This window comes from Chaetodon auriga, chromosome 10 (genome assembly GCF_051107435.1).
Source record: "Chaetodon auriga isolate fChaAug3 chromosome 10, fChaAug3.hap1, whole genome shotgun sequence".
Taxonomy (NCBI): domain Eukaryota; kingdom Metazoa; phylum Chordata; class Actinopteri; order Chaetodontiformes; family Chaetodontidae; genus Chaetodon; species Chaetodon auriga.
This window is the reverse complement of record NC_135083.1, coordinates 26607451-26633036: the sequence shown is the minus strand read 5'-3', so window position 1 is coordinate 26633036 and position 25586 is coordinate 26607451. Positions and strand designations below refer to the sequence as shown.

General features: G+C 41.0%; 1 protein-coding gene across 6 annotated transcripts; it reads left to right on the top strand.

The window, feature by feature from the left end:
- On the top strand, nucleotides 1–25333 carry myt1a (myelin transcription factor 1a). 6 transcript variants are annotated; one of them, XM_076740415.1, is made up of 23 exons: nucleotides 1–500; nucleotides 2733–2817; nucleotides 3102–3156; nucleotides 4770–4803; nucleotides 4907–4972; nucleotides 5722–5951; nucleotides 7359–8486; nucleotides 8706–8825; nucleotides 10429–10519; nucleotides 12089–12202; nucleotides 12314–12531; nucleotides 12759–12961; nucleotides 13089–13298; nucleotides 13427–13575; nucleotides 13943–14005; nucleotides 15595–15663; nucleotides 15912–15974; nucleotides 16056–16139; nucleotides 19697–19918; nucleotides 20200–20291; nucleotides 20608–20711; nucleotides 21115–21258; nucleotides 24211–25333. In XM_076740415.1, exons 3-23 carry the CDS (start codon nucleotides 3102–3104, stop codon nucleotides 24352–24354), a joined length of 3603 nt encoding a protein of 1200 aa, XP_076596530.1. In that variant the 5' UTR covers nucleotides 1–500; nucleotides 2733–2817; the 3' UTR covers nucleotides 24355–25333. The 6 variants fall into 6 exon arrangements, with proteins under 6 accessions (XP_076596530.1, XP_076596532.1, XP_076596533.1 ...); XM_076740417.1 differs by having other exon boundaries at nucleotides 118–500; nucleotides 4904–4972; nucleotides 7362–8486; XM_076740418.1 differs by having other exon boundaries at nucleotides 119–500; nucleotides 3102–3147; nucleotides 4904–4972.
- Nucleotides 25334–25586: the final 253 nt, after the last annotated feature.

The window sequence follows — 25586 nt, the reverse complement described above, 5'->3', positions numbered from 1 at the left end:
ATTGCTAGATCTGGGACTCTGGAAAAAAGCTGTACTGTCTGATTGGCTGGTCTCGGGGGCAACAGTGGCCTGTACTGTGACTGGCTGAAGAGTTTGTTCCACTGGTGTATGGCTGGTTAATTCAGTCAATAGTCTAAGGTATAGAACACTACCGTTAGTAGTGGTACCAGTAACCTGTGCCGTCGCTGCAGCGGCCCTCGGGCCGGGCCGGGGGGCGGTCCATGGCGGGGCGGCTCATCTATGAGCCGTGGCCGGCTGCAGCTCTCCTGTGCTCCTACAGGAGGCAGTGCAACGGGACTTCTGTCCATGGTGCTGAAGATTCGGCTGGCTCTGTCCGGGGTGCTGAACGGCTCAGGGGTGTTGGGCTCAGTCGGAGGCAGCCGTCGCACTGATTCAGTCGCCGCTGCGGTGTTTTGGTTCTGTGTTGTGTTTCTGTTTCAGTAAACGTCTGTCTGCCAGCACGGGCATGTCGGAGCGGAGGGGGAGGGGAGAGCAGTAAGGTAAGGCTTTATGTGTGTCTGACAAAGAGCATGAAGCGCAGTTATTTGTTGGTATTTTCCGGGCCTTGGCTGCAGGCCTTACGGTGGATTCCACGCCGTGCAGACAGGACGTGATGAATCGATATGTTCGCTTGTCACTGTGCTTTTCCTTTCGTTAAAAATCATTTAAGCTCGGTCCGAATGGGCCGACGGTCAGGCATTTAAACCGATTATTATTGTCGGTCGTTATTTCCGGCCCCTACAATGGCGGCCCCGTGTCGATACAATCAGTTTTATGTAAAAATGTAAACCGCAGAACGCCGGTGGTGTTGAGTTCTGCCAGTGTGTCAGTTCAGGAGAGCAGAAAGGCCTCGTCCAGGCCTACATTCCCGCTGTCACCTCACAACAAGCCTATTGCGCTGTATATTGCACTTGATATTCGCATTCTGTGTGTGTGTGTGTGTGTGTGTGTGTGTGTGTGTGTGTGTGTGTGTGTGCTGTCTTTGTGACAACCTATTTGAGTTTGAGACCTTGAGAGTGAGGACATTTCTGGAAAGAGAGGACAACTGGGCCGCTCCTGACTCCCGGACAGACGGTCAAACGGCTGCTCGAGGGTGCAGACTTGGTTGGGTCCCATTAGCAGTCGGTCAGGGTTCGGGGGAGGATTGGGTGAGGCGTTCAGGAGAGATGTTTAAGGTTAGGCTGAGAGGCGAGAGGAATGTGTTATGTTAATTAGTGTCCTCACGAGTATAGAAGTACAGACGTGTGTGTGTGTGTGTGTGTGTGTGTGTGTGTGTAAAATGTTATGCCTGGTAGAATATGGATGCAATCTACATTTAAAGTGATGTCATGCTGAGTGAAGCCTGGGCCCAGCACCGTAAAGTCACTTAAAACCTTTTCTGGCCCTTAATCCTGTTGAAAGATCCCCAAACTGTCAGGACCACTTCAGTCTCCTGTCACACTGTCACGTATGACATACCATTGTATTCCAAGAGGAAACTCCAGGTGAAATATATCAAGATGACATAGTGAAGTTATATCTATGAATTCTGAATTTACTTTCTTATTTTTAATTTTTGAATATCTTTCAATTACAAATATTCTTGAATTCATTCATTCATTCATTCATCTTCTATACCCACGTATCCCTTTCGGGGTTGCGGGGGGCTGGAGCCTATCCCAGCTGGCAATGGGCGAGAGAATTCTTGAATTCGTCTTTCTATATATTTATTGATATGTTTTTTTATGATTAGACTCTTGAATACAGTTTTCAAAAACACTTTCCACACCATATGCCAGTAAACTCTATGAGTACAAATTTTTTTCAGAGGACAATGAGGTTTATACTTTCTTTTCTTTTACTACCAAAGTCACATTACTGTTTCAAAGTCTACTTCAAACTACCAGGCAACCTCTTTTTGTTTTTTCCTGCTAGCCAAATGTAACAGGACTAAAAATGCTGCAACGAGCTTGGAGAATACTTACAATGTTTAAGTTTGTAAATGTAGAATTTAAATTACATACAAATTCCCAGAAAAAATACTGAGGACTTGATCTATGTATCTTCCGTGGAAGCTACAGTGCTGTTTCAGTAGAGCTATGCAATATTTACATTGACATATTCAAACCCAAGACTCCATGTTTTTTGTAGTTGCACCATTTCATCATCTTAGACGTGCATCAACACATTTCCGTAAAATATATGTGGTGTCTTTGGAAAGTTTTTCCTCTAGAAAATCGTTGTCTTCCCTTATAATCACCAGGCTTGTGTTTTACCAGCTTTTTAGCCAGCAGCTGGGGGACTCACAAGAGACAGATTTAAAAACAAAAGGTCAAAATTGAAGCAGCAGAGGCAGAGATTTTCTGTTGTTTAGTCACAAGTATGGGTAAAGCCCCAAAATGCTCCATTGCCCATAATGCAACTCAACAGATCCTCCCTGCCTTGCAAATACTAGCATGTTTAAAACTCCACACTTCCAGTTTGTGATGCAGGTTTTCTTCCATGATACCATGCTGAGGTAGTGCTGATGACATCACTATGAAATCATCAAGGTTATTTTTTTAGATTTGACAAAGTTCCTCCAGAGCCACAGAGGACATTATACAATTGTTTTCTACGACACAGTATTTCCAACCATGACAAGTAAACTGACCATTATGTGTAAAATCAGTGGAAATAAAACCAGTAAAATGATTTATTTTTCATCACCAGCTAACAGCGAAGGGGTTGTTTGGGTCTGTTTCATCCAACAGAAAATGAGTTCAAAGGTCAGACACTGAGCCAACAGTGGATCAGGGGACAGCCAATCAACTGGAGAGGACAAGCCTCAGCATCAAAGTATCTATCTATCTATCTATCTATCTATCTATCTATCTATCTATCTATCTATCTATCTATCTATCTATCATATTGTGTATCCTGTATACTTTTCTTATCTTGACCCTTTTTTGCCACTTTTTTTTTTTTTTGTAATGCTAACTGGGTGTAATGACTGAATTTCCCTGGTGTGGGATAAATAAGTCTTATCTATCTATCTATCTATCTATCTATCTATCTATCTATCTATCAGTACTACACTTCATCACTTCTGTTCATCTTGCTTATGTCCTTCTATTATTCAGATGAGCCAAGACACAACAGAGACACGAACACGAACCCGCTCCAAAGGTATCCGGGGTTAGTATAGACACAAGCACACACACACACACACACACACACACACACATACAAACACACACACACACACACACACACACATACATACACACACACACACACACACACACACACACACACATACATTAGGGTAACATTACACAGACTTACATTCATTTCTTGGAGACTTACCCTTACCTTAACCAAAGTCTTCACCCTAAAATTTAATGATTTACATTTTTGGGACCTGCATTTTGTCCCCACAAGTAGGGCGAGTCTCTGTAATACATTGGCACACTCACTCACACACTCTGACATACACACACACACACACACACACACACACACACACACACACACACACACACAGATTGGGTGTGAAGTGACACTGATGTAACTAGGCCAGGTAGGTTAGTTTGGTTTAATCACTGAATTATTCTTCTTTTGCGGTAAAAACTATTTCAAAACTTTTGGGGTCTGAATCATACTGTTTTTATTCATGTTAAAATAGTCATGATTTAAGGAAAACAGAAAAACATCAAGAGAACAGTAGTTCGTAACTTTTGGACAGTAATATACATTTAAATTAAAATTGTACTTTGACATTACCCCTTTACATGTAATAGCCTCAAGATAAGTTAATAGTCATTGCTTAAAGGCATTTATGATTTCAGTTGCTGTTGTGACTTTGTAGTGCATTACCAAACAAATTGGCATTTTGGCAAATGAATAGTCTTTTGGGTCCCTGGAGGTCTGTGGCCCAGAGCAATAGCACTCTCCGTCTGGTTCATCATTCAGCCATGCTTACAAGCGTTTCAGCCAAAAAAAAAGCATCATTGCCTTTTATACTTATGTATAACCCCAATTCCAAAAATGTTGGTATGCTATATTAGACGTAGATGAAAAAACAGAAAGCATTCATTTGCAAATGAGCTGTGTTTATGACAGTGGTTTTTTGTAGTGTTCCTGAGCTCATGTAGTAACATCCTTTATCTAATCATGTGTTCACAAAGTGGTGAACCTCACTCCATCCTTGCTAGTGATCGACAGTCTTTTGAGGACTCCCCTTTCCTACCCAATCATGATACTATCACCTGTTACAATGAACCTGTTTACCTGTGGAATGTTCCAAACAGGTGTTTTTTGAGCATTCCACAACTTTCCCAGTCTTTAGTTGCTCCTGTCCCAACTTGTTTGTAATGTGTTGCTGCATCAAACTCAGGATAAGCGACTGTAGCTCAGGAGATAGAGCGGTCGTCCACCAATCAGGGGGTCAGTGGTTTGATCCCTGGCCTCAGCAGTCCACAGGCTGAAGTATCCTTGGGCAAGATACTGAACCCCAAAAACTGCCCCTGATGCTGTGCCATCGGTGCATGAATTCATATGTACATCGCTTTGGATAAAAACGTCTGCCAAAAGACTAATTGTAATTGTAAACTCAGGATAAGCAAATATTTACAAAAATCATTGAAGCTAATGAAGTCAAACATAAACTCTTTGTACTGTTTTCAATTGAGTATATGTCAAAAAAGGATTAGCTGTTTCACACAGCATCTCAACTTTTTGGAATCAGGGATGTTGACTTTTGTTTGCGCTTTTAATGATTCCACTGCTTCTTTACTCTGTGTTGTCAGAACTTGTGGGACAAGAGATGAAGCCGGAGCTAAGGTAAGTGATTCTTGGCTTCAACAGAAGACTATCATAATGTATGTGTGTAGAAAGTTTGTCTTGTGTATATGAAGAGTGTATTTGTCTTGCTGCCTGTCAGTAGCAGCTGTCCCACCCCTGGATGTGACGGCAAAGGCCATGTCAGTGGAAGATACTCACGACATAGAAGGTAGGACTCAAGCTGTATTACATCAAACTTTCTGCACAACAGTTAGTTTGCCATGAAGAAACACCAAACGTTTTGTGGTATGTCACCTATAAAAAGTACAAAGAATCAATCCTCAGAAATAGTAGCTGTTTATATAAACATGCAAATGAACACTGTAATGATTTTGACAATTTTATATTTCATAACATACAGTATACTCTAATTTTATTTAAAATCATGTGATAGTTGGACAGGTTTTTATGCTGTCATCTTATTCACACAGGGACAGTGTCACTGAAGTTGAAACAGGAAAGGGTCTTTCCCAAACTGCTGCCACAGAGTCAGAAAATACTGTGTGGTGGGCATTCCATTTTCCACAAGGATAGAGGGTGACTGATATACACATTGCAAAGCACTCTAAAGCAAATGATTTTTATTTTAGTTAAAAAAATAGTGAAAGACTAATCCCTCATCCAAAACAGCCCCAGACCTAAAGTATGCTATAGTATATGGACAGATGTCTCTACATGCTTTTTGGCATATAGTGTATAGTGATGGCACATCAGGACATGAAAATATCCAATCAACATAAGAAAAAATATGAAGATGTACATATCACATAAACATGCTTCAGGTTATATGTACTGTATATATTTATGCTGCAGTAACAATATTATTCTTTCTTGGCAGCACTTACAATATGAGTTGTATGTATGTTAGATTGTTGGATGTTCATTCATTCATTTACATACCTATCCTGCTCTCCTTAGTGTACTGGGATGCCCAATTGTGAAGAAAAGGAAGCTGGAGGAGGCTGAGGCAGAGGAGAACCAGTCTGCTCCTAAGAGGAGGAACCAGCCTGCCAAGCAGGCAGCAGATGAAGGTTTCACCGCAGACAGTGATGCAGCAGAGGAGGAGCAAGAAGGGGAAGAGGAAGAAGAAGAAGATCTCAAAGAGAAGAAGAAAAACAAAACAAAAAGCAGGCCAGAGGCAACAAAAAGTGAGTGAAACTAAACCAGGAAAGTTACTATGAAAAATTGCCATTACAGCACAGTACAAGTGCACCAAAAAACTACTAGAAAATAAAATTACTCTAGAAAAATGAGAATTAAAACAAATTTGTTGAGCAGCAGCAAACCCAGGCTGGATTAGAAGACTGATGTTGGCAGTTTGGAAGTCATCATACTTAATTATGGCTTAAATAATGACAGCACAATGATGGCAACGCAGTAGCAAACAAAAAAGATTCTAAAATAGTCTGAAAACTATCAGATCAGGGTGAAAATAGAATTTTCCTATTTTTGTGGTATTGAACAAGACGAAGAGTCTATACTCATGATAACAGCTCTGTGATGTTGTCCCAGTGGTGCTTTGAGCTAAATGCTAACAGAATTAAACATGGTGTTAGCATGTTAGCCTGATAATGTTAATATGCTGATGTTTAGCAGGTAATGTTTACCATAATAGTTTTGCATATTATTATAGTTTAGCATGTTAGCATGTTAACATTAGCAAACATCACTAAACAGCACTGCTGGTGGTAAGTCATTTGTTTTGCAGGTATCTCAAAATCAACATATTGCACAAATTGAAAAGCATCACCAATATGAATCACCAATTATTAGAAGTCATACTGGGGTAACTAACCAAAATGTTTGGCTAAATAAAACAAGCTCAGAAAGCTGAATACATCATCTCTAAAATTCATAATAGCAGTCAGTTTACAGACTGCTAGAATAGGTAGTCTTTTCCAATTCATAGGATACAAGGACGTTTTAGTAAAGCGCCATGGAAATTAGCTTTGCACTCAACTGTTAAACATCTCTGTTACTTTGACAGCAAAGCCTCATGAATAACAATGCATTCCAGATGTCCGTGATGGCCATCCAACTTTTACATATTAATCACACTTGTGTAATCTTGGTTTCAGTCAGCCCACTTGTGTGAAATAGTTTATTACATGAATGTAAAATATGTATGGCACTAACATTTGGCATCAAGGTTCTGACCTTATCACTACCTTCAAAGAAACACCAAGCTCAGCACAGCAGGATGGTGAGGAGAGGCAATTCTAGTTCCCCCCTGAGGGGATATGTAGACTCAGAGGCTACAGGTGGAAGCTGGGATGGAGGTGTGGCTTTTGAAATGATAATAGCAGCATCAGAGATTTTTCAGGTGAGCAGTGTTGCCACAGACATGGTAGCCAATGAGTGAGCAGAGAACCTAGGGCTTAAGTACACCTGAATTGAAGTGACTGCCTGAACTAAATCAAAGGTTTCACTTGATTATTGCTAAACGAGCCATATAAGGTCAAAAACAAGGTGAGTCACAATGCATGTCTTGAGTTGTAAGTTACCATGTAGAGATAACAAGGACAGTGACAGTCATCTATACTTTGAATCCACAGCAGACTGCTCACTGGTGACAAGAGAGGACACAGAAACATCAGTTTGTCCCGTGGCTGAAGATGACAAGAACAAAAGCATCACATCAGAGACTGACAATGAAGCTGAAAGTGAGAAAAGTAAAGAAATGAAGCCAGTAATACTGACTGATGATCATCAGAAGGAGAAAACAGAGACAAAGGAGGTTGAGGAAGGTCAGCTGGTGACAAAGTGCCAGACATCAGAGCAAGCTGAAGAAGAAACAGAGTTCAATGAATGTAAAGAGACAAAGGAAGAGAAGGAAGAGGAAGCAGAAGAAGAAGAAAAAGAAGAAAAGGAAGAGGAAGAGGAGCAAGACAGACAAGAGAATATTCTCGAAGAGAAAGAGGTAGAGAGACAGATGTTAAGCCAGGAAAACTCTGATCACCAGTATTCCAGTGGAGATTATAACCATCAGGCCAAAGAATCAACAGGGGAGCAGAGTAAGAGGGAGGGACGGGAAGAGCGAGAGGATGAGGAGGAGGAGGAGGAGGAGGAGGAAGAAGAGGAAGAGCAGAAAGAGCAGGAAGAAGAAGAGGAAGAAGAGAGTGAGGTCCACCAAGAGGTTGACACTCCTTACACTTTGAGTCCACACACTCAGGGATCTGAAGCCGAGGTGTCACTCAGGGAAGAAAAGATCAGCACCCCCATGACCGAGGAAGAGGAGGAGGATGAAGAGCAGGAGAAGGACAGGGAGGAAGAGGAAGAGGAGAGGCATGAGAAAGAAGCAGGTGAGGTGATGGAGGAGGAAGAGGAGGACCAAGACTCCAGCAAAGCCTCTCCGACTACAGTGGTTATAGAAGTCCGCTCTGAGGAGGACGATGACGAAGATGATGAGGAGGAGGAGGAAGAGGAGGAAGAAGAGGAAGAGGATGAGGACAGAGAGGAGCAGGATCGTGTCTCAGAGGGCTCAGGAATCACGGATGACTCAGAGAACTGGGATATGACACGGGGGAACCTGGGGCTGCTGGAGCAGGCCATTGCCCTGAAGGCAGAGGAGGTGAAGGGGGGTCAGGAGGCCCAGAGCTCCCCAGACTATCACCCATACAGCACCTCCAGCAAGAGCTCAGAGCCTGCTGCTGCAGCCCGCCGCTCCACTCACTTCAGCAAAGGTACACTTACTGTTACTGCTACCAGACACACACAGTTAGAAAAGTGCTCCTGTTTGTTAGACAGTGTGGACGAACAGTTGATATCGTCCTACTGAGAGTGCTGTTTATTTCAGCACCAAAATTCATTTATTTAGCATATATTTGTTACCCCTTGTACTACTTACTGTTGTGCGTTAATTCATGACTGCTACCATCTAAATCACGCTGACCTCTATTCAGAGAAGAAGGAAGTGAAGTGTCCAACCCCAGGGTGTGATGGGACAGGTCATGTGACTGGGCTGTACCCTCACCATCGCAGTCTATCTGGATGTCCTCACAAAGACAGAATCCCCCCAGAGAGTGAGTATACATTACCTTTCATAACACCACAGCACACTAGTAGACAAATCTGACACTCCAGGTGCATATTTTGTCAATGTCAGGGAAAGCACGATATTTCTGTTCTCTGCTTGATACAGACCATTTTAGTTAACTATTCAACAGCTCTGAGAGACTCACTGTTGACTGACTACTGTTCATCTTCAGTCTTTATACTTTATTTGTTATTCTTATTATTGCGCCATTTTTTGATGTCTGTTTACTTCTGTACTTCTTGTAATAGAAACACCTCTCAGTGATTTTGTAATTTAGTATTAAAATTGCAATGGCAGTTTATGAAAGGAACCAATAATGGCACCATGTGGCCAGTTATGGTAGGTTTTACATTTTGGCTAGTATCTCATTAACTGTGAAGCTTAGCAAAACAATATTCGCACAGTGTGTTCCTTGGATAATGCTGATTTGACTGTTCAAGGCCACCTGGGAATTTGCTCTCCATTTTGAATTTTTTGCACACATTTTTTGCTTCTTTTGGCACATACGTATATCTTCTAACTATCACCAAATCTTATTCGTACCATACTTAGATGACCTAAGCAAGATATTGACTTTGTTTTCAGGTATCACTTACCATTTGTCTGGAGTTAGTTACCAATCTTTTGAAAGTTATAGCCTGATGCACTTAAGGGGCCATAATGTTGAATTGGATTGCAACCAGTGAGGGAAGTATTCAGGTCTTTAACTTAAGCCAAAGTAACAATGCCATGAATGCCATTGAATGCAAGTCCTGCATTCAAAATTACTTACTACTTACCCAGTTAAGTAAAAGCACAAAAATATTAGCATCAAAATTCAGAATAATGTATATTATATTTGTTGAATTATAATTATTGATGTGATTGATGTGACTGCATACATTAATGCTAAAGCTATTTTTGTTTACTATATATACTGCTCAGTAGCTTGTGAATTTCACCCTGGGGATCATCTTATCTTGTCCATAATATTACATCATCATTTACTGGCAAATTATTTTGTATTAGTAATCTGAATCTACTGAATAACTTGAGTTGTCAAATAAATATAATGTAATTAAAAGCACAATATTTGCCTTTGTACATTTGGAAATGTACAAACTGCCATGTTTCAGTTCTCCTCAGAAGGGTCATTACATTAACATTAAAACATATTTTTACAATTCTGTTGACTTTAATAAAATGAAACTTGGCAAACAAGTTCCCCATGAGTGTGTGCAAGACACCATTAGTGCCTTGTGGCCATTAGTGTAACACCACCATACACTGCACTAAATGTTTTGAAAGATTGTAGCAACTTCCAGCAGCTTCCAGCTCTCACATGCATTTTCTTCAGGAAATACCCATTGTAGTTAGACTTTGTTACTGTGTGGTTTTTACTAAAAGCATTATTACTAGTACTACCACTACTACTGTACAACCAAGATAACGTTATAGACAAAATTACTAATACTGCTACTTGTATTGCCACTACTGCTTTTTCAACTACTGTGTGTTTCACAAATACTCTTATTACTATTAGTGATGTAAAACCATCTCAAGCGAACTAAACAGACTGACCTAAGTTTGTGTCTGCTGTGTGTCTGTAGTCCTGGCCATGCATGAGAACGTCTTGAAGTGTCCAACTCCTGGCTGCACAGGCCAAGGTCATGTCAACAGTAACCGCAACACACATCGCAGGTTAATGAATCACCCAAAGACAAACACACACACACACACACACACACACACACACACACACACACACACACACACACATACGCACACACACACACACACACACACACTCACTCACTCACTCACACGCGCATCTGTGATTACCACAACAAATATGGCTAGAGAACATATGAGATTTTTCTGTGTCATATACTGACAAGAATTAGTGACTTGAAGTTTGAATTTTGAGTTTGATTTTCTGCTTTTATGATGTCATAAACATCAATGGGCCTCATTCACCAATATCTTCCCAGGCTTTTTCTTCTTTGCTCTCGATAAAGGACCTAGGAAAGCCTGTGAGATTTAAAACATATGTCAGTTGTTCCTAATAAGCATAGGTAAACTCCCCACCAATCCCCGTAATAGGGCATGAGACTGCAGTGCCATGAGCACAAACAGAAATCACACACAACCACAAAAGTAGTTCTGAAGTTGTGGTGTATAGATCTCCTGTGCTGCAGGGTTGAAGATGTATGTGTGACACATCCACCTTTTACAGTTTGCAGCTTCTTTGCAGCAACATCGCTATTTGGGGCATTGCAGTCGACCACAAGCTCACTGGTTCTGCTGATATTGAGCTTCAGGTGACTGTTGTTGCACTCTGTGATGAAGCTCTCTATCAGTCCTCTGCACTCTTCTGGAAAAAATGTCTCTGTGAAGACAGCATGTTTCTCTCTCAAATGAATCACTGGATTATACATGTCAATGTAGTGAGAATTTCTATTTCACCAAAAAACACTGAGTATCTTTTTATAAAATTCCTTCAAAAGTCTTCACTACATATATTATGTGAGTCTGAACAGATATGAATGTAAACTGCAACTTGGCTGTTTGGCAGAGGCATACAACTGAGGGGTGGTTATTGTAGGTCAAATTAATACAGTTTGATGGTACATTTTATCTAAAAGCTGTAGCTACAACCACGCATGGAACCACGTGACACAGTTAACATGTTAACACCAGTGTGTGAAACATAAAGGCATGAGAACAAGTGGCTTGTGAACAAGTGTTCTCCTCTTTAACATGTCCATGCGTTTAAAAAGTGTTTCCTATTAACTGTAAGCCTTAATAGTATTTTTTTAAAATAAATTCTTACATATGAGTTTTAAGAAGAAATTTCTTTTTGAGAACACGTGTTGAATGAGGCCCATTGTTTGCAGATAGTCTATGGTTTGGCAGCACTTCAGTTTTCAATTATTGGTTTAACTGTAGTTTTGGAGGACTTTGGAGTCACATTTTGGAAAAATTATCATGAAATTGGTGAAAAATTAAAACTGCATGTTGGCACAAAATATTGAGGGAAACCTATCCAAGTCATGGTCACCCAAGGATGGTTCAATCAAGGGCAAATGGACTTTCTTGTACTTAGAACCAATGTCATCTAATCCTACTAACACATACTTACACTATCTTTAGAAGGCATATCAATAATTCAAACTCCTATTTGCACATTAAATGTCTATCTATCCATGATTTATTGATTGATTATTTATTCCAGTAAATGCAAACATTTGGATATGTCTCACTTTTCAGTCTGTCTGGCTGCCCCATCGCAGCTGCAGCTAAGCTGAACAAAAACCAGGACAAACAGGTTCATTTACAAGCTTCAGCAAGCGAACCCTCTTCCAACTCTGACAGAGTGCTCAGGTGAGACATGCAAGCCAAGTGTTTACTTTCTCAGATTTTTAATGCATAAATACACACGACTATGTTCATGCCATTGATGGGATACTGTATGAGTAATGGCTTTTCCTCCAGGCCCATGTGTTTCGTGAAACAGCTGGAGATCCCTCAGTATGGCAGCTACCGGCCCAACACAGTGACCACCACGCCTCGAGCTAACCTGGCCAAGGAGCTAGAGAAATACTCCAAGGTGTCTTTTGACTATGCAAGCTTTGATGTCCAGGTGTTTGGAAAGCGTATGCTCATTCCAAAGACATCCAGCAGCACTGAAACATCACCCAAAGCCTTCAAATGTAAGACCCACACACCTCCATCGTCATATTCTGCTAATTTGTGCACAAATCAACAAAACATATGCAATAGTTGACATTTGGAGAGGTGTATAGTATCCAAGTATCTCTTCTCTGTCACTGTATTGTTTGAATAGTTTGATAAAGTCCTGAAATTATTTACAGTATATACAGTAGTGTGCTCTCTTATTCTTGTTCCAGTAAATTCCTTCTGATCCATTTCCACACAGCTAAATCATTTCCTAAGGCCTCCTCCCCCAGTCAGGGTGTGTCAGGAGGCTTTTCTAAGAGTACCGCATCCTCCAGTGGTTATGACTATAGCCAAGATGCAGAGGCAGCCCACATGGCAGCAACAGCCATCCTCAACCTGTCCACCCGCTGCTGGGAGAGACCAGAGACCCTCAGTACCAAACCCAGGGAACCCTGCACCAAGGTACACTGGCTTTCAGTCAGACTGATTCTTCTTGGGACTCATGTAGACTAGGTCAACAGTACACAACACACAGCGCTCTTGTGTTTTCTGTCACTTCATTTGAATTGACTGTATATTTGCACTGTAGGAGTCGGACATTGAAGTGGATGAGAATGGCACCTTGGATCTCAGCATGAAGAAGACCAAGAGGGAGGGCATGCAGCCTCCAGAGCCTTCACCCTCCTCATCTTCATCCTCTCAGCAAGCCACCTTGTCTCAGGGTCACACTCAGTCAGAGTGGGAGGGGCCACTGGACTTCACTAAACAAAGTGGAGTTAAAGAGGAAGACCACGAAGAGGTTTGTGAGAAAAGACAAACAGATCAAAAGAGAGTGAATGATCATGTGCCAGAGAATACACTGTGTCGCTTACCTGCGGGATTCTTTTGCAACTTTGTGCAGGTTAACTATGTTTTACTTTTCTTCAGGTGGAGTATGCAGCTCCCTCATACACCTCCTCTGATGGTGAGGAAGAAGACCAGGAGAACCTGGAGGACAGGAAGTACCCTGGTGAGGTCACCACCACCAGCTTCAAGGTCAAGTTTCAGCCCAAAGACAGCAAAAAGGAGGTCCTTGTGTAAGTCACCCCCATTGCCCACTGAAAAACATTGTTCCACTTTTCATTTAATTTCAGCTTGTATTAACTGAACTACATAAAAAACTAGTTAGATTAGATGTCTGGAATATTAATATAAAATATTAACATTGCTCAAAGGGAGTCTGAAGGGAGCCAGACTATCAAAGTTGGTCAAAGGATCTGAGGACTGGTTAGAGTCACCACTGAGTCACATTGGAACAAGTGAAATCAAATTCAAATTGAAAGCTTAAATTGTTGTGGAACAAAAACAAGTGAAAATTGAAACTGTAGTGTTTTGCCATATCAGCATAAGCACCCTCTCTAATGGCAATGGTACTGATCTGTGAGTGTGTGTCTTGGTCCCTAGATGTCCCACCCCAGGATGTGATGGCAGTGGACACATCACTGGTAACTACGCATCCCATCGAAGGTAAGACCTGCACTCTGACTTGGAAAGGACAATCCAAGTATGTGTGCTTTACAAGTCTATGGTGTGATTACACTAACAGGTGATTTGTTGAGGTTTTTGCTGAGGTATGATTGAAATTGGACCTCTGCTACTCCATTGATTCTGACTATTCTCATTCAGAATATTATATGGAAAGGGGAGTCATTCTGTGATTTGTTCGTCTAAATAATAGAAAAAAGTCCAATAAACTCAACTAAATCATTCATCGTGGAATGACTCAACAAATCTGAAACCAACCTGTGGAAAATACATAAGGATGACACAGCTTAAATTACACCAGCCCTCACCAGGACAGAGTCCTGCCATGTTAGATTTCTGTCCAGTTGAGTACCGCTACTTCAAATGAATGTAGGTATGGTAGTTATGTAGATTGCTTCATTTTCTGCTCAATTTTCATTCTATAAGGATACAAAATGTACAGCTGTGGACAAGAGCATATATAACAGCCTATAAAAACCTTCATATACAGCTCTTTTGATTTCATATTACAAATAAATCAGTTAGTAATTATTTTATCAACCTTGCACATAATTCAAGCCCCAAATACTGCATGCAGTTGATTTGCAGGCTGCCAGTTTTGAGTACAATTTATATATCCTTTATTTAACCAGGTAAAAGCCTCATTGAGATTAAAACCTGGCCAAGAAGGCAGCATAGACTCAGTTGCAAGAACAGTACATTACAACTCAGTTTGCATTCACTACAAATGAGCGAAACAGTTTACAACAAAACGCAATAAGTGATTATCAGAAAGACAAAACACCAATAAAGCACCAATTTAAGCACTGTCATGATGGACAGGCTGCTCACTTATGTTTAACACTATTAGAAGCAACTAAATATGAACATTAATCCCAAATGTACCTCAACATAAGTCTTTTCTAAACATGAAGATCCGCTCCAAGCCCTTGCCTTTTAAATTTGTTTCTTATGGTTGGAAGAATGTCGTGATAGCTTTCATTAAAAGAGTCCAAATACTTCCAGATTATTCGGTGTGACAGGTGTTCAGATGACATTGGTCAAAGTAAAATAATTTACCTTCATTCAAATGGCCTCCCCAGTTCTAAGGAGAGGGTTACTCTGGCATCAGTACCTTCACAGCCTCAGTGTTTAATGTGGTGTTTAGCTCAGAGCACCTCATGTCACCTGAAAAAAAAAAAGAGTATGACTCTCGCCTTTGGTCACTTTACAAACCATCTGACCAGGAGAAATGCTGAGGATTTCCCATCTGTCATTAGAACTAAAGAGTCCTTTCAACAACAAAAAATCTTCAAGTGGATTTTTTTCTACGCCTGATATCACTCTATCTGAATGACTGAGATGACTCTACCAGATACACACATTCATCATTCATTGTTTGTCCTGCCCAACTATTATGCTACTGTAGAGATCAGATAGTAAAATAACTCCTGTCCTCCCAGTGTATGTGCTACCCAGTCCTGTCCTGGCTCTGTAGTCCACTTCAGGTTCTGGCTCTTTCCTTCACTCATGCTCAGACATCCTGTTCTCAGTCTGGTTTTCTGACGTTCTCTCTCTAACCTATCTTCCAGTCTGTCAGGCTGTCCTCTTGCTGATAAATCACTTCGGACCCTCATGGCTGCCCACACAGCTGAACTAAAGTATGTCTGCTTTCTCCTGTCTCTCACCTCCAACATGTTCACTGAGCACTCAGTCTGCAGCTACTGCTCTGTTCTTACTTTCAAGCCTAACATAAAATAGCCAAAAACATTCAGAATTAAGTCCAATATTGAAAAATCCAAACCCAAAACAATGAGCCCTAATTTTTTAGTGAGGGAAACTGGCTTCTGCCTGCAGTCTACTGATCATGTCAGCCTGTGGAGTGAAAGTGTGTCTGTGTGTGTCTCAGGTGTCCGACTCCAGGCTGCGATGGATCAGGCCACATCACTGGAAACTATGCTTCACATAGAAGGTAGGGGCTCTTCTTCTGTTCTGCAGCTGTACCATTGGTTATGCTGTACAAACAGATACTGTGATTGTTCCTCTCTGCCAGTCTGTCTGGATGCCCTCGAGCCAAGAAAGGCGGGGTCAAATCAATCCCTACCAAGGATGACAAGGAAGACTCCGAGCTGTTGAGGTGAGCAACAGTATCTCATTAATTGCAATATTAGGCTGATGCTGTCTCATCGCCGGTTCGAGGGTTAGTGTTGTAGGATTTTTTCCAACTCATATGATCCAAACAGCTTGAATAAGTAAATTATGGCAACTGCTGCAAAGCAGTGAGTTGAGCCCAGGCATTTTGAGGAGCAAAAGCCTGAAGATGCAAAAAGAGGAAGACAAAAGAGAAATACAGTAGGGTCCATCAGCAGAACTGTCTAAACAAAATTGCCATTAAAACCTTGAAGGCATGTGTCTGTAATTCACACACCAAATTGCCTGAGTAGGTATGAGATGTTCATTCTGCATCACATGGGTCTTGAACTCACAACCATTGCCACGTTGTGATCATGAACTACCCAGAGAAATGGGAAAACCAGAGGTCGCTTCACACTTAGTTAGCTGTCCATACATGTGAAGGTAGATAAATACACTCAGTTATGTTATATGTTGCACATGCTGCACTCCCAATTACTGAACAGCAGTAGTGTGATGTACATACTTTATGTATACAGATCAAACAAACAAAGCCAACAGCATTTTGAAAACTAGTCAAATGACAGCTTCTTGTTCCAAACTCTGATTTATGCAGAAGCAAGGCCCATGCAAACCATTATTATATGAATCAATACAAATCTGAGGAAATAGATAATGCATCGTTAGCTCTGTAGTCCAAACTCATCAGGAGCCCATTGATCGGTGAAGATCTGAAAATCGCAAGCACAAAACATGACATATTGTAAGAAAATGCAAGACAGTGAGATAACATCTATGGATTAGGCAGGAAGAGTGGCCAGTCTGAGTCTAGTGTTGATGAGCTTCTTTAAACTCGTACTTCAGAATTGACTTTCAATTGAATGTTTTAATGTCATTCTGAAACAACATGGATGCACTTAAAAATTTGTCCTTCCACTGATGGAGACTTTTACTAGCATGCAGCTGTTGGCAGAGGCCTGGAATCCATGTGAAAGAAAGGCAAACCTAAAGACAAAAGGAAGAGGTGCATTACCCTTATGAGTATTTTTTATGCTAATTATTCTTGATCTAGAAAATAACTCAAAGGCTATTGCAGAAGATGTTTGTCAAACAGTAAGACTAGAGTCATCAATCTAATATACTTAGTTTAATTGAAAAAATCAAAAGCCCTTAAAACCAGTTAACTAGTTTGGAAATGTACACAACAAAAAAACAGTTGTCAGGGGAAGCATGGCCAGAATACTACTCAGCCATTGAAGCAGGCAGTCACTAAATATATATACACTCAAATGTCATTTTTGGTTTTGGCAAAGAAAATCTTCCAAATGTCAACTTTACAAAATATTTCTATTTTCTTTTTCTGTATTCACTAAAAACCGTTATTCATCAGACGTGTGATGGGCTGCTTTTTCAGTGCGTGTGGTTGAGGTAGCAGCAATAATGCTAGTAGGAGGTGGAGTCAGGATGGCTGTAGGAGCAATCAGTGAGTCAGCAAAACATTTGCAGTAACTGGCATTGCAGCGGCGCATTTTCAATGTTTGTGAATTGACTTTTTTCAGTAGTACTGTACTTCAGAACTTCACGTCAGAAGCTAATTTTTCCATTTCTTCTGGAGTTGGTATTATACCAGGGCTTCTCAAAGTTCAGACCATAATGTCAGCTGGCAGCTTGGGGGGTCACATCCAGTCTGCCAAAGCTTCCCATCCAGCTTGCACAATATTATTAAATGAAGAAAATGGGCGCATCTAATACTCCTCACCAGAGGAAGAGGTCCAATCCATCCTGAGGTTTATCATTGACCAGCTTGCCAACCTCTGGCAACGAGCCAAAAAGTGCATAATTCATATGGACTTTTGGTCCTCCATTTGTCACCTGGACCACTGGCAATAACTGTGCCTAAGAATACCTACAATATTTTTACAGTTGTTTTAAGATGGAGTAGAGAAGATAGTTATGCATAGTGAAGCAAGTCAAAAAGAATTATGAGCAAATATTCAATGAAGTAAAGACCATAGCAACAGCTTATCTCAGGAGAATCAATTACACCAAAAGCTGAGACAAAATACTGTTCAGATCACGAGTAGAATGTGCTTTTAACAGTGATTAGTGTTATAGATATTCAGCTGTTAGGAATAAACTTCACCCGAATTAAGTAATGTCTATTTAATTTTATTTAAAAAAAAATCTTAAATAAGCCACTGGCATTTTGTTGTGATTGCTGTATTTGGTGTGATACTCAAATTCAGCAGCTAGGTTTATGATTTCTTCTGGTTGGCTGGTGTAAATTATTTACTGGATGGTTCTGTGAAACCTGCTGTTTTGCAGGTTTACAGTTAGTGTTAGAAAATTTGCAGCATCTGTTTACTGTACTGATTATATTGAAAGGTTTTGATGTGCTCTGGGCTCAAGTTTCTGGAGGACAGACTGAAGGTGCCATCACAATGGAACCATCACCTGACAGTGGTCAATGTAGGCAACTGAAATAATTGGTCATTTCAGTTGTAGTGTGAATTACAACTATTTTACGATCCAAACATACATGCCTTGTAGTATAGCTACCTCAGATTAAAAAAGTCTCTATAATGTTACCTCAGCTAAATGATCTGATGTGAGTGAGGTGGTAATGTTACATACCTCATGTTACCACAGCTAACACTAAGTTAGCAAACGGTAGGTAACGCCAGTAAGTAAGCAAACACTGCATGGCCCACTCACCAGGAGATAATTTTGATGAACCCCTGTTATGATCAATAAATTTGTAGCAGGACCCATGAGGCAGATAAACAGTGAGAGAACCAAGGGAGCTGTAAAACGCATGATTTATTAACAATAACAAAGAAAACCAAAACACTACGAAAACCCTCGAACAGTGAACACAAAATCAGTCCAAGAAAACAAAACATTCACTACATGGTGGTGAGTGGGTAGGAAGAGAAAAACCCTTGACTATAATGAAACCAAACAAAGGACTCAGAACTACCACAAACAAAGGCTAGGACAAGATCCGCACACAGGCGACTACGACAACGAAAGAGTACAGGGAAGCTGGTAACAAGAATGGCTGGAAAGTCTCGGCAAGAAAGCTTTGACAATCTGGCAGCGTGCTGACTCATGAGGAGAATCAGTGGAGATCAACCTCTTGTTTTAGCTTTCTTCCAGCATAGACTGTATTTTCATCAGCTCATGTGAGGGAATGTAGCTACGAACTATACCTCACACTTGCACAGTAGAGAAAGATTTATTCAATATAGCATTTTTCGTGGGGAGCAGCAGAGAGACAGTATTAATCTGTTTTTCCGTTTCACTTTAATAAGTTCTTTTATTTAAGGAATAAATCCTACATTTCACTCACCAGAGACATTTGATGTGAACTTTTATCTTTTCTGGAACATTGGGGGATATAGTACATTTTTCTTCATCGCTTCTTTCTATTATGAGTCTAAAACTAAAGCACCTGATTAGGATCGATGTGTCTGTCGTGTGCTAGCTTCATGACACCTCCATCTCTGCTCTCCATCAGTAAGATTGGAACCAGTCAGACAATGTTTTCTGCCTCTCTAGGTGTCCAGTTCCTGGCTGTGACAGTCTGGGCCACATCAGTGGGAAGTATGCCACCCACCGCAGTGCCTACGGCTGTCCGCTGGCAGCACGGAGGCAGAAAGAAGGTCTTCTTAATGGGACTCCATTCTCCTGGAAGGCCTTCAAGACAGAGGGTCCGACCTGCCCAACACCTGGCTGCGATGGCTCAGGACACGCAAACGGCAGTTTCCTGACACACCGCAGGTATCCTGAATATCTGAGCTTCAGCATATGGAGAACAGTGTTATCCTAAACTTAGATTGCAAGACAATTTCATGCAGATTAACCTGCATTAACCTCCCCCACTTCTCCTCCACATGGCCACATATCTGGGGACGTCAGGACAGCTTGTTTCTATTGTGCACTGCTTTCTATCACTATATGTAAATCAAGTATTAACTCATGTGCTGTGTAGTTGAAAGCAGATTGTGTGGTGTGAGGGGTTCTTCCTTCATGAATTGATCCTGACCAGCCACTTCTCTCAGTCTGTCAGGTTGCCCCAGAGCATCGGCAAACAAGAAGAGAGCCAAGTTCCCCGGAGACGAGTATATCACTGCAAAATTCAGAGCCAGTGATGGTAAGAGCCAGTACTTTCACCTGAATATGTCCCATATGACTCCCAAACTATTACTGCTACTATGACTACTAATACTAAAACATGGAGACATCAACATATAAGAAATTAGGTTTGTCAAAGATAAAACCATTCAACACTTATCATACACAGACAGACATAGGAAACCAGATACAATGTTTTCTACAGTTTAACATGCTGCCACTACAGCACCAATGTGGGCCCACAGATATAAGTCATACCTGTAATCATACTCAGAGTAGGTAGGATTGGCATTGCCTTGATATTCTGTTTGCTGTATGCTGTTGCTCTCACTCAGTTCTGGACAACGACGAGGACATCAAGCAGCTCAACAAGGAGATCAACGAACTGAATGAGTCCAACTCGGAGATGGAAGCTGACATGATGAATCTGCACACTCAGGTGAGCTCAGCAGCTTAGCTCTCTGTACTGCTGCTAGCAGGACAAAGATGAGACATTTGGTATGTTTCAAAATACATAGAGGAGACTCTGCCATGTGACGGGCGGCTGTTAGTTTGAATGTAGTACAGTCAATAACTGACTGTAGAGAAAAACGGAGTCAAGATGGATAATGCACAGACCAGCTTCATTATTGCATTAGTAGAGCTGCATATGGTGTAGTGCATCAGTCTAGCTACCAGTCTGTCCAAGTGGCCAACGGTGTAACTAAAACTAAAAAATCCCCTACAGCCCACAAAACAGACAAGATGTCTGGAAAACTGCTGACAATGAATATTTCTGCTTCTATTGTCAAGCATTCTGTGTTGCTGCTTCAGGTTGTGTTCTGTTTCTGTCTCTGCTTCAGATCTCCTCAATGGAGAAGAACCTGAAGAGCATGGAGGAGGAGAATAAACAGATTGAGGAGAGGAATGAGGCCCTGTTCCTGGAGCTATCCGGCCTAAGTCAGGCCCTGATCCGCAGCCTGGCCAACATTCGCCTGCCCGCCATGGTGAGTATGCACAATGTGTCTTGGTTTTTTTAAAAAAGGACAAAGAAGCAGAATTCCCTCCTGCCCCCTCCCATCTCATGCTTACAGCCCTGAGCATGATAATGATTTAACCAAGTAAATGACTTTTTAAACAAAAATAACATTTTAGAAAGGCATCAGTCTGGTTTTAGGATGAACCACAGTACCGAGACAGCCCTTTTAAAGATTTTAAACGATATCAGGTCCAACTTGGATAACCACAAGCTCACAGTCTTGGTACTGCTGGATCTAACCGCTGCCTTCGATACAGTAGACCATCGCATTTTATTAGACAGGCTGAGGCACCTGGTCGGCCTCTCAGGTACTGCTTTTAACTGGTTCGTCTCATACTTCACTGACCGACACTTCTTTGTAAGTTGGGATGCATGTTCCTCAGGAACCCATGAGATCAAGTGTGGGGTTCTCCAGGGGTCAATTTTAGGTCCAACTCTTTTTAATCTGTACATGCTACCCCTAGGGGACGTCATCAGGAGGCACGGCATCAGCTTCCATAGTTATGCTGATGATACGCAACTGTACATTGCCGTGTCTCCTGATGACACGGGGCCTATTGATGCTCTTTTTAACTGCATTTTAGACATAAAGTCATGGATGGCAGAAAATTTCCTTCAGCTCAACCAGGACAAAACAGAGGTCTTAGTCATCGGTCCTGAAGGCCAGAGAGAGAAACTTTTACCTAAACTACAAGATCTTAAACCAACACATTGTGTAAAAAATCTGGGCGTGATTTTTGACTCTGAGCTTACTTTTATTCCACACATCAAAAACATAACAAAGATAGGTTTTTACCATCTCAAGAATATAGCCAGAGTTCGCCCGTTTCTCTCTCAGGCCAGCACGGAGGTGCTGATGCATGCTTTTATCTCCTGTCGCTTAGATTACTGTAATGCCCTGCTCTCTGGTCTTCCTAAAAAGAGTATCTCCAACCTTCAATTGCTACAGAATTCAGCCGCACGAGTGCTGACGAGGACCAGAGGGCGGGAGCACATTACGCCAGTTTTAAAATCGCTGCATTGGCTCCCCGTGCATTTCAGGATAGATTTTAAGGTTCTTTTATTAGTTTTTAAATGTCTTAATGGTCTTGCGCCTTCTTATTTATCTGACCTACTGTTACCCTACCAACCCTCGCGGACCCTGAGGTCCTCCGGTACTGGCCTCTTAACCATACCAAAAGTAAGAACTAAAACACACGGGGAGGCGGCCTTTAGTTATTATGGACCCCGATTGTGGAACAGCCTGCCGGAGAGCCTCAGTGCCGCAGAGACTGTTGATGTTTTTAAAAAGAGGCTCAAGACCCACCTTTTTAATCAGGCTTTCAATTGATTTGTTTGATTTACCTTATTCCTTTAATCACGCTTCTTAGCATGTCTATCTTTGTCATATTAGTTGCATGTTTTAACGACATGTTTAATTGCTATTTATTTCATTTACTCATTTTATTTAATTTTATGTTTATGTCTTAGTCCCTTGGTTTTTAGCTCCAGTGTTTCCTCATGGGGGTCCTTGGTTTTTAGGTCAAGCGTTTCCTCATGGGGGGCCCCCCTCACTGGGAACTGCTTCTGGCCTACTGATTCGGGCGCTGCTGAGGGGACGGCTCTGGCCTGGATGGCTGGAGGCCTCCGCACCTTGGTGTGGGGCCTTCTGTCTGCCTGGGTCGGGGTGGTCTCGGGCGGCGCCCCCCGGTCATGACCCGGGGGCCCTCTCAGTGTGGATGGCCCCCAAAGGTGGCTTACTACTTATCTTATCCGTATGGGTGCGTGTGCGTGTGCGTGTGCGTGTGTGTCTGTGTGTGTGTTTCTGTATGTAGTTATGGGGGCGGGAGGGCTGGGTTTTCTTCTCTGTTGTTTTTAGCCTCTGTGAGGCACTTTGTGTTGCTTTTTAAGTATGAAAAGTGCCATATAAATAAATAAAGTTTGAAGTTTGAAGTTTGATAGTTTTTCAATCTTACAAGCAACTGAGTACCCGATTGTAAGATTTAACCAAATGTTTGAACAGGCTAAATTGATTATCCTTGGTAGCCATCAATCAATGTCAGAAACAGTGCTGGTTCTGGATTTCATGACTTTCAAAAGTATTAAAAAGTGGAAATTCAGAATGTAATGAGTGTTATGTACATAGGCTAAATCCCTGTCGATTGTGATTTAAAGTGTTATGAAAACGATCAATATCATTGGTTATTGTCCATCAGTTGTTGTTTGGACACTTATTATTGCAAAACCTCACCAGTAATAAATTCAACCAGGACATGCACAAAAAGGTAATGTTGATGTCAAAATGTCATCTGTGGAAATATATAACATTTTGCTAAAAATTGCGACTCATTGCCTGTAGTAAAAACAAACGTTTTTGGTGAAAATTTGCAAGTTCCAATCAATCAACCATCACTAATGTTTGGTATCACAGCTGAAGGCTACCTGGAAAGTTAATTAGCCACACATTCACCCAGCAACCAACGATGGTACTTATGGGCTTATTCAATTACCATGACCCCAAACCACCGCCAGCTGATTTGGGCTCCACCTCTTAGAGACTGAAGTTTTAACCCTGTAAAGACTTGCTGGGCTTTAAATCCTACAAAGTCAACACAGGCTCAAATTCGGCTATGACAGAGGGCAAACAACGAAGTCGGCATGGCCTTATAGTTATGTAGTAGCCACTGACGGACTCTACTTTCTGCCTTCTGGAAAGACACAAGGGTTTACAATCACTAGAAACACATTTACCTCCTTTGGAAACTCTGTGTGGACATTATGCTGTAACTGGCTGAATGAATGCCATTTTTCCATGGTGGTCTGTGAGTGTGAAGAGAAATGAGTAAATGTTTACTACTAAAACTCTCACACTTAAAAGACTCTAGACTTGCTTGAGTGATAAGATTTGGAATTTTCTGACTTTGAACTTGTGTGTGTTCAGCAGGAGCCGCTGTCAGAGCAGAACTTCGACAGCTATGTAGAAACCCTGACTCACATGTTTACCAATAAAGACTGCTACCAGAACCCTGAGAACCGGGCTCTCCTTGAGTCCATCAACCAGGCGGTGAAGGGCATCGAGGTGTGACAGAATGGCAGACAGGGGGCGGGACATCACATTGACAACACCAATCTTTCTTTCCAAAACCTTTAGATACTGTGTGTAATTAATTATTCTCATTTGGAACTTTATCATCTGTTCTTTGCATTTGTTTGCTGTTTGCATGTTGCTTTATGACAGTATGAGTGTGAACAGATTAGGGAGTGGATGTCAAGTGTGTTGTGGCACACTGGAATCAAACTGTTAGTGTAAGCAATGGTATCTCAAGGTATACAAATATAGGCACAGAGTGCAGAACAAAGTAAGGAGCTCAGTATACAGCCTGAGCTGAGAAGATTCTCTTAGCTAGTGAACATATCCCACCTCCACTCAATAATGTTGATAGTATTCTATATGAGCATAGTGATGTTGCACCTCCAGGACTAGTTTGTAGTTTCATTCTTACTATTGCTGTTTAACTATTTAAGTCCTTTGCAAATGTTGGTTTAATAACTTATTCATGTCTGCTGTATTATTTATGTTGGCCTATTTATTATTCATTATCTATTTTTTTTTTATTTATTTATTTCAAAATGCTACCTGATAAGATTTTAAATGGTAACCAAGAGACGGGAATCATTTCCTCTGCATTGTTGAACAAAGAGGAAATATTTTAAGATATCAACTATGAATTGTTTTATATATCTTATTATTTATTTAAAATACTGGGATCTTTTTAAGTGCAAATATTTTGTAACTGAAAGTTTTTAAATAATTTTCTAAAGATTTTTTTTGTGCTTCTGTTTATATGATTTTCCTTTTTATTGTCACAAACTATTTTGAGTACATTGCAATACACTGGGAATATTGAGCTGCACATATTTGGTATTTATTTGGTGATGAAGAACAAAGTGATGGTGAATATTTATTTTGTATTGTCTATGTGTTAATGATGGCTGTGTATGGATTGGTCTTTAATTTGCTCTTGAAATAAAGGTTAACCCGGAGTAAATGAGGGTTGACTGTATTCTTGTATTGACTTGTGATGCAAGACTGTTAGATACCAGGAGCGGAGTACATCAACTAAAACAGGCGTTTTGGGCTATTTCCAAACCCTATTTAAAGGTAAAAGTTTTACACTCTTCTGCCTGTGATCAAGTATTGCTTGTTCGTATTTTGTTTAAATGTAAAGTCTTCACAACATGTTTATCAGTCTTGGAATACAGACACTACAAGGCAAGAAGCAGGAGAAACCAATACCTGCCTGTTGAGAAGTTAAA

Bases quoted from the DNA above. Each gene is read 5' to 3' on its own strand.
- myt1a (XM_076740414.1), top strand. From the start codon at position 3,102: ATGAGCCAAGACACAACAGAGACACGAACACGAACCCGCTCCAAAGGT. The intron at 3,157-4,769 runs GTTAGTATAGAC...CTGTGTTGTCAG, and splicing joins CCGCTCCAAAGGTATCCGGG to AACTTGTGGGACAAGAGATG. The intron at 13,299-13,426 runs GTTTGTGAGAAA...ACTTTTCTTCAG, and splicing joins AAGAGGAAGACCACGAAGAG to GTGGAGTATGCAGCTCCCTC.